We start from the raw sequence: 16,027 nt of genomic DNA, 5'->3' as shown, positions 1-16,027 counted from the left end.
TCCATGCTCTCATAAACATTCCCTCTCCATCTTTTCCACAGTTTCCCTTCAGGTTTTGGAAGGACAAATTGCTATAAAAACCTCAACTAGAAAATCCCACACTCAACAATTCCTCCTCAAGCTCTTCCCACCTGGGAGAGTTTTCCTTGCTTTTTGTCCACCCAGTTGTTGAGAAGTCCCAGCTTGGATCCTCTGTTCCATGTTTATGGATAGCTGGAGTTCAGGAAAATTCAGGAAAATGCTGGAGTTGTTTCTTATGAATGGAAACAGGTTGAAAAGGATTCTTTGCACAAAGAACTTCCTTGGCAAGGTGTCAACTCGATTGATGACTGAGTAATTCCCCTCTTCTGTGCAAAGCAGCACAGAAAATGGATAAAAGTCATTAGAAGGAAGCTCTCACCAGAAGATCTAAATTACATCCTAATCCTTTAATTCCTCAGATGAAGAACACTCCTCAGGAAGTTCAGTGGCCTGGAAAATTCTCAATTCAACAATTTCTGCATCAGGCAAAACAGAGCTTGACATTTGTGCAGAGCAAACACCTCTGTGATCTGCCTTAGTTTACACTGTTTAAATATCCCATTAAACGAAATATATTTCATGGACACTTTACAATTTAAATTGCATTTTTTTCCTAAAAGCTGAGTTTCTAAAAACAGAACCAGATAAAGAACCAGAAGGTCTTTATGTTATCTTTTTTGTAATGTTTAAAAGTAGGAAAAAACCAACTGTATCACCATCAGAGTACAGAAATATCCATGTTTGCTGTGTGATCAATAATTACAATTATCACTATTTATTTAAATTAACCAACAATCAATTAATAACTGATAAATATTTGAGATTCTTCTGTTTTCTGAGAGCACACCTGCCTGTCCTCACACACAGTTACCTCCCAGTGGTCACACAAGCTGCATAAAAGTACATCACCCAATCACACAAAATATTTTATCAACTCCTCTGAGATAATTTAAAATTTTAACAGCTTTTACATGCAATGGCAAATTACAATCAGATTTGTTAAGTTTGGAAAAAGATCATCAAATCCAACCAGTTCACCACTAACCCATGTCCTCCATGCCACATCCACACATTTTTGAACACTTCCAAGGATGGGAATCCACCACTGCCCCAGGCATTTTCCCAATGCTTTAAAACCCTTTCCATGAAGAAATTTTAATTTCCAAACCTCCTCTGGCACAACTTGAGGCCATTTCTTCTCATTCTGCCAATGTTAGAACAATGCCCAGGAAGGACATGCAGAAAAGTTCTTCCCAAAAACTGTGGGGAAAAAAAAATTCCTAAAATTACCTACCCTGAAGAGGCATCTCCCAAATGGGAGGTGTGGGGTGGAGCAGGGGAGACAGAAAAGGGCCAAGCAGAACTCAGGCTGCATGAAATCCTATTTGATTTGACATTAGCATGGAACCCTGAGCAGTTACTCCTGCTTTACACAAACCTCCCCCCCTTGTTACAACAGTGGGGCCTTCTGGGTTAATTTTAGCAAGATGTCCAATGCAAAACTTGTCAAAATGAATTAAGAAATTGCTGTTAATTAGAGTGAACTTTCAATTCATGATTGGTGACACAGCTGGAAGTTTAGATCCTGTTTTCATCTTGGTATGACACCACAGTTTACCACAGGATTATTTTACTTAATATAAATATTCACTTAATTTTACTATACTTATTTCATCAAATCCTACTTATGCAGACATTTTGGAAGACCTGGATTCCAACTGCTTCCATGAGTTTCTACACCCTTTATATATGCACAATGTTCAGTCCCAAAATAAATCAGAATTTTACTCCCAAACAGCTGCAGATAAGCACTGAAAAATTACTTACCTAGATAATGGATTTCAACTCTTTTAGAATGCTTAATTCAAATGAACACACAACACAGGAATGAAATTAAAAGATTTAAAGGAAATAATGCAGGTGAAGAATAAAAAGGAAGCTTTGTTCTTGCATCAGAATGTATTAGATCTTGCAATTTGCATATACAAATAATTCAGCCACATTCACCGGCATTAAAAACACAGCAAGATCAAATTAGAAATGTAAGAAAAGAAAATAATAAGAGCTGAAACTGTATAATACATACATATATTATAAAGATTTGACAAATTAAATACATTTTGGTTATACAGAAAAGTTCCAGTAACTTTACATGAAAAATGGGACGAGGGAAACGCAAACATTTCAAAAGACTGAACACGGGGGTGGTCAGGCTCATTTTAAAAGTTTAAAAAATACATAAAAATAGCCTAAAAAACACTGCTAATTACAATATGCATTCTTCATCAAGGCCCAAGTCAGCCAAGCACTTTGAAGGGATTGCTTTGGGGCCAGGGAATCCATGGCACCCATGGATGGTGGGATGAGGGCGTCGGGAAGCGAACGCTTCAACGCTGAGCTGAGCTGGGACCTTCTGAACACATGAACAGTCCAAGTCACACAGTGACCAAAAGCACAGACAGATCAGAAGGACACTTCCAATCCAACTATTTGGCCTTTTGAAGGAATTCCATGAAACAGAGAGTCAAAGGAAAATTCCAATCCACCCAGACCCTCCCCAGAGCTCCAGCCAGCGAGCACACACGGTGACTGCCGAGGCAGCTCTTCAAATTCCACAAAAACCTTCATGGAGCTTCAGCTGGGAGCTCTGAATTCTGTTGTAGGCATTTCTCAATCTGGTTATCAACTAAAATCCGAGTACCCACCGAGGATTTGGTGTTCCAGCTGAACTCCATCCTGCTCCTGGTTGGAAGGAGGCCTTTAGGGAACCCCGTGGGAGTTGTGCTGCAGCTCCTGGGGGCTGTGGGACCCCCACACCCTCACACCCCATCACTGCTGCACTGAGATCGACCTCATGGCCAACTCAACCCGAGGTTTTACCTCAGGGGCCCCAAAATCTGCCCAACACACAAATTATTATAGTTCAAATGCTGGCTAAAGGGTCAGAGAGATCCTGACATCAGGATCATAACATGGCAATTCCTTTCTTCTCCAACCTTTTGGATCTCCCTGCACTGAGACTGGCTTAAGGAGACAACCCCAGTTTTCACCAAAGGGACCCACAAATCTGCCCAACAGACAATTTATTATTATTATTATTATCATTAAAATGCCCCCTAAATGGTTTGAAAGATCCTGACATCAGGATCATACAATGGGAATTCCTTTGCATTATTTTCCGATTTTTCGGAGTCTCCTTGCACTGAGATCGACCTCGAGACAACCCCACTTTTTACCTCAGGGACCCACAAATCTGCCTAACAGACGAATTATTATTATTATTATTATTATTATTATTATTATTATTATTTTTATTATTATGCTGGCTAAATGGTTGGAAAGATCCAGACATCAGCATCAGAAAATGGGAATTCCTTTGCATTATTTTCCAACCTTTTGGAGTCTCCCTGCACTGAGATTGACTTCATGGACAACTCACCCCACGTTTTTACCTTAGGGACCCACAAATTCTGACAAATTATTATTCAAATGTGGGCTAAATGGTCGGGAAGATCCTGACATCAGGATTAGAAAATGGGAATTCCTTTGCATTATTCCCCAGCCTCTGGGAGTCTTGCTGTACTATAAATCAAACTGAACCCCAGTGTATCATTTCCAGGCTGAATTTCTTCAGGCTCTTTCCATTTGGATGGGATCTCAGGAATATACCCTTCCTCAGCTCCACTTTCAGTACCCAACCTTGAGTGTTTCTTCTCACTGAGACTCACAAGTGAGGTTCAGCCTTTAACCAATCTCGTTTCTGAAGCGCATCATTTACTGTACAAAAAAATACAGGAGTGCAGCCACGGGAAGACAAGAACAGCCAATGGCACTGTGGGGATTGGGGGCTCAGGAATTTCTATCCCAAACCTTTTCCAGCCAGGCTGGAATGGAAGGAGATCTAGGGACACCTTCCCATCCCCTTGCATTGCTCCAAGGGGCAAGGAGATTCTACTGGAATGGGATAAAATAGTGCAAGAACAGCAAGGAAAAGCTCAGGTTAAGCTGCTTGTTTGAAATTAGGCTTTGATGCTGCATGGCCAAAGCCCTGCTGGACGAGACAGAACTGCTGCATATTTGTTATTTAATTAATTACAGATTCACCCCTTTGTGCTCATTAAATCAGAGATGCTTTTGGAAGAGTGGGAGAGATAAATTTGGTAATTATTCAACATTCGGGTGCCCTGTGATTTTGGGGATTTCCCAGCCGCTGGTCAGGGCTGTAATAAATTATATTTTCTGTCACCAATTCTATTCTCAGCAGTACTTTCAATAAAAATATATCTCTGTACACAACTCTAAATCTCTTAAAGAAAGTTCTTTTTTGATAACATTTCTGGGAGGGTAAGAACCTGGAGGAAGTTTTGCTACAATACTCAAAGTTTCTGGCATTGAACTGTTCATAAAATGTTTGTTTCCAATTTTTACTTCGTAATTATCCTGCTGAGTCAAATCAAGTAATAAGAGTTCATCTCTTATTTTAAAGAAGTGGGAAATTATGCAGGTGTTTATAGAGAAGAGACGCTTTTAACTTAATTTCTGGCCTTTCTCTTCAAGTAGGCAAGTTCAGGTGCTGCAAAATATAATTTTCAAATAAGCAAAATATTCTAAAAATCACATTATTGCCTTTCTAAGTCAACTTAAACATTTTTTGGAAAAATAAATGAACAGGGCTTTGAAAATTCTGTTAATTCAAAACTTCAAATCTGTATTTCTACTGATTTTTTCCTCTGGACAGTAAGACTCAAAATCCAACAAAACCTGGAGGCTCTTTAAAACAGCCTGGAAAAATAAATATCTGTTTTCATGATGAATATATTTTCCTGGTGAACAAAATATGTTTAAACATGCACACCCAAATTCACTTTTTTTAGGATGAACTGTAAATCACCTGTCAAAAATTCAAGAATTGGGAGATAACGTTGTTGATAAATATTTATGAGTAGCAAAATTCCAAGGAAAAAAAAACCCAAAAATTAATTTTTTGTTATTTAGAATAAAGATTTCTATCCCATCTTACAGTGCTATACAGTATAGGAACATTATATTTTACTTTAGAAGATATTTATATTTAAGAAACAACTTTATACAGCAAATGCAACTTTTAGAGCCAGCACAATGTTGTATTTACAGTTCAGTCAACAATCCAAGTGACATAGAATAAATTAACATAATATACAACTATTTATACAGACAAATTAAAAAATAAGGCAGAATTCTCATTTGAAATTAGCATAATCTGAAAAGATGTCGATGAAATCTTGTACCACTCTGTAGCAGAATTCATACTGTTCCTGGAAAACAAGGAAAAGAGATCAAAAAGTGCTTTTGGTTATGCTAAAAAACCTGAATTCTGCAAATCCCAGTGGTAAATTCAATATATCCTAACTGGGACCAGTAGCTGAGGTCTGTTCTGATTTCTGGTTATTATTTTAAATAAAACCAATAATTCTGATTTCTTTGGTCGGACACAAGCTGATCCTTGCTCTTTAGTTCAAATGATTTCCTGAGCTTTTTGGTTCTTAAACTGAATCAGTTCTTAAGCCTGGCTTTTGATTTAAACCCAGCTGCTCACAGCAGAAACTCCTGAGCACTGCCCAGGGATAATCAGGGAATCAGAAACTCCCAGGATGGTTTGGGTGGGAAGGGACCTTAAAAATCATCCCCTTCCACCCCAGCCATGGCAGAGACACCTCCCCCTGTCCCAGGTGCATAATCCAATTCCATTTCTTCATCCCTGTTCTTCCTGGCTGTGGGATGGAGAGAACATCTCCCTGGAAAAAGCGTTTGAGGGAATTGTTTGTAAGAGGTTTCAGATTGCTGAATGAAAGCTGCTGTGGAAATCAAGAATATCAATATTTTTATATATTTTCAAGTTCAGAAAAGTCTCAAAAAACTTTTTAATGGTTACTCAATAGGGAAAAGCATCTGGACCAAGCTTCAAAGAGTATCTGTAGATGACCTGAAGGAAAACTTTAAAGATTTTAAACAAGTCAGAGACATTTCCAAAGATTTCCACATCCCTGGGAGTGCCCAAGGCCAGGCTGGATGGGGCTTGGAGCAGCCTGGGACAGTGAAAGGTGTCCCTGCCCATGGCAGGGGTGGGGTGGGATGAGCTTTAAGGTCCCTTCCAACCCAAACCATTCTGTGATTCCAATTTATGCCCAGACATTTTCAGGTAAGAAAGAACAACTGATAAATAGCTTGAAAGCCATTTACTTAATATATTTTATCATCTGCAGCACTCAAAATATGTTTACTTTCACTGCCTCAAGTTCCTACAAGACAGGAATATTTAACCAAATTGTACTTTTAGACATGCTCTAAAACCCCCTGTAAAACCCTGATTATGCCTTGTACACATCCACCATGCATCGTTTATGCCAAGCTGCAAAAAACCCCTTTTATTCTCCTTTCCCAGGAACATTTACAGACAGAACTCCCTCCCAAAGGCCTGGTAAATCCCATACCAGTGTTTGCACCATGTGTGGCCTCTGCAGCCTCAAGCTCTTCACAGCCTGGAACACGTCCAGGAGCCCCTCAGCCTTGACCCGTTCCAGGATGTTGCTCAGGGCTATGAAAGTTCCCGTTCTCCCTGCTCCAGCACTGCAATGAAAACACATTCGTTTGGCATGAAGTGGCATAAAATGGATAAAGATGTTGGAATCTGAAATGCAAAGCAATTCTCAGAACTTTGGGCCTGTAAGCCAAAGTTTAGGATTAAACCCAGGATTTGATCTGAGACCTTGGAAAAGGCTTCCAAACTCAGGCGCTGGAAGTGAGAATGTGGATTTGTAATTTAAAGCAGAGACATCTTAAACCAAGTAAAAGGAAGTTCAGAGTTTTAGAGTTTAAGATATAGAAAAAATGAAATTAATTACAGAGGTAAAAAGGAATTTAGAATGCAGCATTGTGAGTTTGTGTGCCATAACATGACTGGCTAAGAAAGCTCACACTGTAGCATGGGTCCCTAAGATGAAATATTTAAGGATTGGGTCAAAAACACAAATATCCTTGTTAGCAGTGTTTTATTGGTCAATAAATCCTTAAAAGGTCTTGTAACTGAGGGTCTTGTGACCTTCTGAGCCATGCAATGAAGATGTGAGCCCAACTCACCCTTCCTGTCTATGCAGAAATTAAGAAAAAATAAATCAAATCATCTAAAACAATTCAGAGGTCCTGTCTCTACCTCATTCACAATTCCTTCCAAAACCGCCACAACAGAGGAATGCCAGGGGCACAGAGCAGCCAAGCTGAGGCGCAGAGGGGCTCACCTGCAGTGCACAGTGATGGGGTGGTTCCCTGTCTGCTGCTGCTGCTTCTGCACGGCTGCAATGAGGTCGATCATGCCCTTCCCTTCGGCAGGAATCCCGATCTCCGGCCACCCGTGGAAGTGGAACTGCCTGACCAGCCTGCTCTGCTTCTCCTGGTTGCTCTGCCAGCAGGAAAACACCCTTCAGCCACTCGCCACTCCCAGGTGCAAACACAATTCCTGCCTGGAACATCTGCAGCAGCAATTTTGCACTGCAGAATTTACAACCTGGTCCGCGCCATATTAAGGACCTCGGTGATTTTATTCCCAGTGATATTCCATGATTCTATCCTGGCACCTCTGTTTCTAAATCCCCCACCCACTGATAATTTCCCCCTCCAATTTTCCTTGGGTTTGCACAGCTGTTTCCTCTGGGAAGGACTTAGGATACACTGCAAGTGCCCATGGCCAGGCTGGACAGGGCTTGGAATAACCTGGGACAGCGGGAGGTGTCCCTGCCCACGGCAGAGGGTGGAGGGAAATGAGTTTTAAGGTCCCTTCCAAACCAAACCCAAATTTAGTGAAAAATCTTGAATCAAATTTTCTTTGATACCTATGTGGGAGATGGCAGAAAAATGTAGGAATAACAGCAACAACAAAACAGCTTAAAAAACCCCAAAACCCACCCCCCATTTTGCAACCACCTGTTTCACTGATCAGAATTTTCAGAGACTTTAAGCAAAATTGTTTCATATAAGCTTCCTCTTAATGCCAGCTTTTGATTAACCACCTTTGAGTTTAGACAGAAATCCCAGAATTTAAGATACATAACCAGATTTTAAAATGCCTTCTGATGGGGGAAAAAACCCAAAAAACCGCTGGCATTGTAAAGAATTACCGGATTATATGTAACCAGGAAGTCCCTCACACTGATGGCATCCATCAGGCTGTCACTCTTGATTTCCACCGTGATCTCTCCGTGAGTCACAGAGCCCTCTGATGGCCAGTACTGGCAGCATTTCTCCTGCAGAATGCAGAGAATTGCAAATATTCCTTGATTTATTTCTCCCAGTTATCTACATTGTCATGAATCTCAGGCGTAAGAAGTGACATCCAGCATAATAAGTTTGTTCTAAACACTAAGAATACAGTGATAAAATATTTCTTGAATGGAAACCATCTTGATGAAAAGGGCTCAGGAGGCCCAGATAGCAAATATTGCTTTAAAACAGAGTAGAGTAATAAATGGAATTCCTGAAAGCAAGGTAATGTTGGTAAAAACCTCCCAAAACCACCAAAAAAATCTTTTCACGACACCCTTGTTGAACCCAGAATTTTCAAGCTGCAGCACAGGCCTCATTAAGTAATTAATGACATTAATTCTCATATTTTAATTAATTAATTAATTAATTCTTGTATTTTAATCAAATTAGGACAGGCTCAAAATGAGCAATGGGAGCTTTTACTGGGACAAATGGGATAAAAGTTTACACAAAAGTTTGTTCCCAAATCCCAAAACTCTGTCTCATGTCAGGCATCCCTTGATGCAAACTGGAAGCTTTCAAAAATCACAATATTCTGCAGTTTTTCTGTCTTTCCTGACAATTCCAGAAAAAGCAACAACACTGCCTCACACCAAAGAGTGAAGCAAGTGCTCATTTTAGGAAAAGCCAAAAGAAATTCAGATTGCTGGAATTTTTAAGCAAAAAAAAATTGTTTCTCCAGTATTGATGCTCGTGGTTTGCAGGTGGGAAGGGGAAGTGTGGGGCTGCAGGTGGGCACGTGTCAGATCAGGCCTTATTCTGACCCACAGATGGGGTAACTGAGAGGCCTTTTAAACCTTTTATTCCATTTTCAGTCTCGTGTGAAGGGTGAGACAATACAGATGTTAGAATTCACACCGTCACAATCAGAAGCTATTTCCTAATTACAATGTATTATAAGTGTTTCTTGGCCTATCAGCATTTGCCCCACCATGCTGTAAATGCCTTAAAGCCAATCTAAAATTACCCCTCATGGGTTGTGGGAGAGGTTTTACAGTGACTTCTGTCAGCCAGAGAGAAGTTTGATCCATGTTTACCCCGACAGAATTTCCTACCAAGGTCGTTGACATAGAAACCAAGAAAGAAAGAAGGATAAATAAGAGAAACCTGCAAATCTATTCCAATGAGTGCTTGGTTTGTCTTTCCTGACCAATGAGTGAAGTGTAAACTGATGAGTTTTGTAAGAATGTATAAAAAGCATGCATGCTAGAATAAAACCAGTTTGAACCCTTCTGAAAATGGAGTGTGTTGCTTTGTGTTGTCTCCATCTCAACTACGACAGTGGCTCCTACTGCAATGCATCTTTCATGGTTCCATTTCTCCAAAGTACCCAGTCTTATTTGCAAGTCCATCTTTTGAAACTTGTTTCTACTTCCATTTCTCCCTCAACGATGCCTGTCCTATTCCATGGCATCTCTAAGTCAGCATTTCCCATCTCAAGGTCTGCACGCTGTGTGAGCCTTGTGCCAGGCTCTGAGAGCTCTCTCCAGACCCATTTCCCATTCCCCACCTACCTGCTCCCTCTCCTGCACCTCGGTGAGCATCACGATGGTGTGGCACTTCCACTCCCACACCATCCTCCAGAAATCCTCCACCGTGTGAGGGAGGGGGCCCTGGGTGGCAATGAAATAATCCTTCTGCCGATAGCCCTGTGGGAAGAGAGGGGTCACACAGGGACAGGAGGGGGGTCACAGGGACACCATGGCTTAAACGGGGGCTTCTCCCCCGGGAACAGCCTCAGGCTGCACCAGGGAAGGCACAAGTTGGGTATTAAGGGGAAATTTCCCCACAGAAAGTGTCAGTGAGTCCCCATCCTGGAGGGATTTAAAGCCATGTGGAGGTGGCACTTGGGGACACGGGGCAGTGCTGGGGGGTGGTTGGACTCAATGGGCTGAGAGAGCTTTCCCAAGGTTCTAAAATCTCCCCCAAATTCACGATGCTCAGGTGAATTTCTCCAGTCATGGCTGAGGGGATGGGATGCTGCAGGATCACATTTCACAAGATCATCACAACAGCAGCTCCCAGCTTCCCTCTAGAATCAATTTCTGCCTCAAGTTTTGAGGTCCAGTTTAATTTCACAGAATCAATGAGGTTGGAAAAGACCTCAGAGACCACAGAGTCCAACCTGTGACCCAACCCCAAGGCTCTGAGGGCACATCCAACCTCTCCTTATTGCCATGCAGGTGTGATCTGTGTGGAATCCACAACCCTCAGTCACTAACGTGGTTTCACTGCTTAAGGACATGATTAATGCTCATATTTCAACAAAAACAAGGCACAGTCCCGTGTTCAGCTTCCAACGGGAAGCTGGGAAGAAAGCCTGGAATTCATCCAGCTCTGCCCAAGTAAAGCCTGGCTGCCAAACACTGTCACAGCTTTCCCTGTGCTCAACACTGACTTCTCTGTTCCTCAGAAAAGCAAATATTTACACCTGTTAACCTGACCCAGATAGTGGAATCACTGGTTGTAATTGTGCAGCTGATTTGTTTGGTCAGAATTGAATAAAAGGTTTGGTTTGTAAGTCTAACAACAAAGTTTAAATTGCAAAACCATTTAAACTGAAATTAAAAACACCAGATAAGAAATGCACTTGGAAACTCTCATAAACAAAGCTCATGTTCTTTGCAAGCCAAGCTGATTGTGCCTTTTTAAAAAGACCTGTCAGCAGCAGCAAAATCTCAGATTTGAAAAGGAAATGCATGAAAATGTTGTATACTTACATCTATGAAGGAAGCATTGATGTAGTCTGTGTACTCCTGCCCTCTTTTCATGGACAGAATCACTCTGTTAAAATCATCTGGGGGGCAAAAAAAGAGTCTGGGCTTAGTTTTGAGTCCAATAAAAAAAGTCTAGTCTTAATTTTGAGTCCAGTCGTACTTTTGCCAGCTGCACATGGAACAACAAACCCCACCCAATCTTTTCTGTGAAATGTTCATTTTCAGGTGCAAACACTCCAGTGCTGCTCAGACCGTGCATGGAACCACACAGAACAGGGGGGGTTTAACAGGTGAAACTGCTGAGTTATTTAATTCAAAATCCCTGACTGTAACAGATTTTAGGGTGAAGCCCAATTCATTGGATTTTTTACAGATGAGTTTGTAAGGGGAGCTGTGCTCTGCCAGCACACAGATCCAGAGTGTGCTCCCAGCCAGGGATTCCCGGCACTTTCCCTGCAGAGGAGGAGCTGGGCTCTTACAGGGGATGATCTGGATGACTCTGGCTTTCTTCATGTTGGCTGGGAGGTTGCCAGTCCTCATGTTCTCCTTCATGATGCGCACGTTGGTCAGCTTCTGCAGAGAGCACAGGGGGTGAGCACAGGGCAGCAGTGGGGCCCAGCACATCCTGCAGAGCCTCTGTGGGGTAAAAAATCCCTGCCACACTCACAGGGAGCCTGCAGCCACTGCACTGTCCTGGCTAGAGAAACTGAGAAGGAGTAACAGTCACAGCACCCCAGAATGGGTTGGGTTGGAAGGGACTTTAAATCCCATCCAGTGCCATGGCAGGGACAGCTCCCACTGTCCCAGGCTGGCCTAGGACACTGCCAGGGATCAAGGGATCCCTGTGCCAGGGCCTGCCCACCCTCACAGCCAAAAATTCCTTCCCACTATCCCATCTAATCTTCCTTCCCTCAATACTGTTGGTTTTGGAACTTGTTGCTCTATCATCAAACTTATTTTTACATAATTTTCTTTACCCAGTTCCCAAGTTCTGGTTAAATTAGTCCTTTAAAGCAAAGGCACAACTCCAGCTAACACCCAGATGTCAATTAATACTTCAAAACTGTACAGAAAATAAATATTTTACCATAAGGATAATCATTAAAAAAATTCTAACTATTCCTTCATGGAACTAAAATCATTTAAACAATGATCACACACAGCTAGTGTGGTTTTCTTCATCTGGGGTTTCTCCACTGATAAGAAATGGGGTTTTTTCGGGGTTTTTTTTGAGGTTTTTCTCCAGCCCTGTACATTGCCTGCTGTCAGATACCTCAGAGTTAACAATCCCACTGGGATGCAGATCAGGAGCACCTAATCCAGCTTCCTCTTCCAGCATTATCTGATCTGGCACCCTGCACCACACCCAGAGAATCACTCCACTTCTCTTTTATAAACAAACAAAAAGCATTTAGGGAAAGGCCACGGAATGACACAGCTCTGAATGAGGGAATGAGATTAAAATCTGAATTTAGGGAACAGGATGTTCAGCAAGGCCCCATTCACAACCACCACCAAATAAAACAACTCCTTCCCTTTTATGCACCTTTAAGGTTACACTTTTATCCTCTGGGGTTACATCTTGGAAATCCCATGGGAAAGACTTCCATACTTACTTTAAATTCCTCTTCCAGGCCTATTTTGACCAGGTTTGGGGCTGCATTTTGGGAAGTCTGCAGGTGTTTTTCCAGGGATGACACATCCAGCTCCGTGTCACCATAGAGGTAGTACTCGAGTAAGGCTTGGTAAATGAAGGAATATTGCATCTGGAAGGGACAGAGAGGAAGAGGAAGGGGGGGAAATGAGGAATTCTGGGACTTATTTAAAAATCACAGAGTGGTTTTGCTTGGAAGGGACCCTAAAGCCCACCCAGTGCCACCCCTGCCAGGGATCCAGGGGCAGCCCCAGCTGCTCTGGGAATTCCATCCCAGCCCCTCCTCACCCTCACAGGGAATAATTCCTTCCCAATATCCCATCTAAGTTCAAAACCACTGCTCCTTGTCTTGTCACTGTTCGGTGACAATCTTCTAATTATTAACATAACAATAATTAGAAATTATTATGCTAAACCAGAGTTTTCTTGTTTGCTCACATTTCCACTCAGGTTCTCTGACATTCCACTCTCGTGTGCATGGAAAAATCTGGAAATGACTCTTAAAAATTAAGTGTGGTCACACAGTGATCACACAGTGATCTTCTCCACATTTATCTTCTGCCCCAACCCCACATCGTTCACTGAGCTTTGTGCATTTTTGAATTAGAGAACCCCAGAATGATTTGGGTTGGAAGGGACCTTAAAACTCATCCATCCCACCCCTGCCATGGGCAGGGACACCTCCCACTAATCCCAGGTTGCTCCAAGCCCCTATTTCCCAATTGTCCAGCACGACGGAGTGGAAACACAGCAGCATTTCCCTCTCTGCCCAGGAAAAGCTGGAATTCTGGGTGGCTGGAGTGCACTCACATCAGTCTGGACCATCTGGGGCCGCTGGTTGCGGATCCTGCAGACGAAGTCAAAGACATCCACCCTGTGCTCGGCGTGCATCATGTCGATGATGGCGTCGATGACGATGAAGGTGCCCGTGCGCCCCACGCCCGCGCTGGGGAGGGACAAACACGTGGTCATCACACACCCTCTGCACACAGAGACACTTCTCTCACAGGATTTTTCCTGTGAGAAAGCTCAGAGGAAAGAATTAGAACAATTCTCATCGCCACTTGCTGCACCTGTTGTTGGGCACGTGTGCGTGGCGGTGTTTGAGGGTCCCCAGCACGAGGGAAGAGATGAGAATCTTGAATGTTTCAGAAGGCTGATTTATTATTTTATGGTATATATTATATTAAAAGAAAGTTATAAACTATAGAATTATAGAACTATAGAATTAGAACAATTCTTATCTCCGCTTGCTGCACCTGTTGTTGGGCACGTGTGTGTGGCAGTGTTTGAGCGTCCCCAGGCTGAGGGGAGAGATGAGAATCTTGAGTCCATGTTTCAGAAGGCTGATTTATTATTTTATGACATATATTAAAAGAAAATTATATACTAAAACTATAGAATTATAAAACTATAGAATTAGAACAGTTATTATCTCCACTTGCTGCACCTGTTGTTGGGCACGTGTGTATGGGGGTGTTTGAGGGTCCCCAAGACAAGGGAAGAGATGAGAATCTTGAATGTTTCAGAAGGCTGATTTATTATTTTATGGTATATATTATATTAAAAGAAAATGATAAACTATAGAATTATAAAACTATAGAATTAGAACAATTCTTATCTCCGCTTGCTGCACCTGTTGTTGGGCACGTGCGTGTGGCGGTGTTTGAGGGACGAGAGAAGAGATGAAAATCTTCACTCCCATGTTTCAGAAGGCTGACTGATTATTTTATAATATGATATGATATTATATTAAAAGAAAATGATATACTAAAACTATAGAATTATAAAACTTTAGAATTAGAACAATTCTTATCTCCACTTGCTGCACCTGTTGTTGAGCATGTGTGTGTGGTGGTGTTTGAGGGACAAGGGAAGAGAATCTTGACTCCATGTTTCAGAAGGCTGGTTTATTGTTTATGATATATATTATATTAAAAGAAAATGATATACTAAATCTATAGAATTATAGAACTATAGAATTAGAACAATTCTCATCTCCACTTGCTGCACCTGTTGTTGGGCATGTGTGTGGCGGTGTTTGAGGGCCCCCAGGAGGAGGGAAGAGATGAGAACCTTGACTCCATGTTTCAGAAGGCTGATTTATTATTTTATGATATTATATTATATTAAAAGAAAATTATATTCTAAAACTATAGAATTATAAAACTTCAAAATTAGAACAATTCTTATCTCCACTTGCTGCATCTGTTGTTGGGCACGTGTCTGTGGTGGTGTTTGAGGGTCCCCAGGACAAGGGAAGAGATGAAAATTTTAATTGTTCTTTTAGGAATTTTTAGCTCCACATTTCCCAACGTTGCCATCCCTGAACACTTTTTGGTTTTTATATCCTTAAAAGCCACGAGAGGGAGCACGACCGTTAGAAATGACAAAATTCCAGCGACTTTCAGCTCTTCCTTCCAGAGGAAAAGGGCACGGCATCCTGTACTAGTCATGAGCAGCTCTCCTTTAACCTCTGGGCAGTTTGCTCGGCTGCAGTGGCCACAAACGCCTCCAGGAACATGATAAAAACATCTCTCCTCCCCTCATGGGCTCAAAAATACAAAGTAATTCTCAGCAAGGCAACATCAGGCTTTCAATAAGACCAGAAAAATAAAATGATTGTATTTGTAGTACAATTATTTCGTTTCCACACACACTTTACCAGCAGGGAAACCAAAACCCATGAGCTCCACTATTCCAGAAGTCTGGAAGGATGATGGAGATTCCCTTCCCTCTCCCTTCCATCCATCCTTGTTGGCTCTCTGGCACCACAAGGAATCCCTCTCATGTCCTAATGCCTTAATTCCCACTCAAAAGAGATTGTTCTCCTCCTGACAGTCCTGGAAGCCACCTCTGAGCACGGATCTCCCCTCCCCATTTCCCACTGCTCCCTCACTGCTCACTCCTGGAGGTTTCAGCCCAGCTCAGCTCCTCACTCCTTTTCCAGCCGTGATCCCTTTTGGCACATCCCTGTTCCCAGACCAGCTCTGGATTCCATCCCTGCACGTTCCTGCCGAAGCTGGTGACTTCCTCACTCTGGCCATTCACCTCCTGAGTGTCTCCATCTTCACCTCCTGAGTGTCTCCATCCTTAGCCTGCTTGTGGCATCCCTTACTCAGCCATTCCTCAAAATCCCTCTCCCCACACTGAAAAAATTCTATTTCTAAAAAAACCTATTTTTAAAAACTTTCAGAATCCAAGAATCAGCAGAAAATCCTGCCACTCCTCATTTTCCCTCCTTGACTTGCAAATGCTCAGTCAGTGTTTTATTCACTTCCCAAAGCTCACTGCAGAGCTTTTGGCCAGGCTGGCTGGGGGACAATTCCCTACAAGCTCC

General features: G+C 42.2%; 1 protein-coding gene across 2 annotated transcripts in view; it reads right to left on the bottom strand.

Annotated features, from left to right (window-relative positions):
• Positions 1-1,970: 1,970 nt before the first annotated feature.
• The window catches only part of PTPRE (protein tyrosine phosphatase receptor type E), a 33,181-nt gene continuing 19,124 nt past the window's right edge, over positions 1,971-16,027 (bottom strand). The window contains exons 11-19 of one of the 2 annotated variants that reach the window (XM_005424513.2): positions 13,498-13,633; positions 12,650-12,799; positions 11,513-11,606; positions 11,037-11,113; positions 9,831-9,965; positions 8,172-8,297; positions 7,296-7,456; positions 6,492-6,627; positions 1,971-5,315 (exon numbers count right to left, since the gene is read on the bottom strand). In XM_005424513.2, the coding sequence (XP_005424570.1) occupies positions 5,241-5,315; positions 6,492-6,627; positions 7,296-7,456; positions 8,172-8,297; positions 9,831-9,965; positions 11,037-11,113; positions 11,513-11,606; positions 12,650-12,799; positions 13,498-13,633 (1,090 nt within the window). In that variant the 3' untranslated portion in view covers positions 1,971-5,240. The remainder of the gene's footprint in view (positions 5,316-6,491; positions 6,628-7,295; positions 7,457-8,171; positions 8,298-9,830; positions 9,966-11,036; positions 11,114-11,512; positions 11,607-12,649; positions 12,800-13,497; positions 13,634-16,027) is intronic. The other variant, XM_031059895.1, reaches the window with a different exon arrangement.

Source organism: Geospiza fortis, unplaced genomic scaffold (assembly GCF_000277835.1).
Source record: "Geospiza fortis unplaced genomic scaffold, GeoFor_1.0 scaffold452, whole genome shotgun sequence".
Taxonomy (NCBI): domain Eukaryota; kingdom Metazoa; phylum Chordata; class Aves; order Passeriformes; family Thraupidae; genus Geospiza; species Geospiza fortis.
The sequence above is the reverse complement of the archived record's forward strand: the minus strand, read 5'-3'. Positions and strand labels throughout refer to the sequence as shown.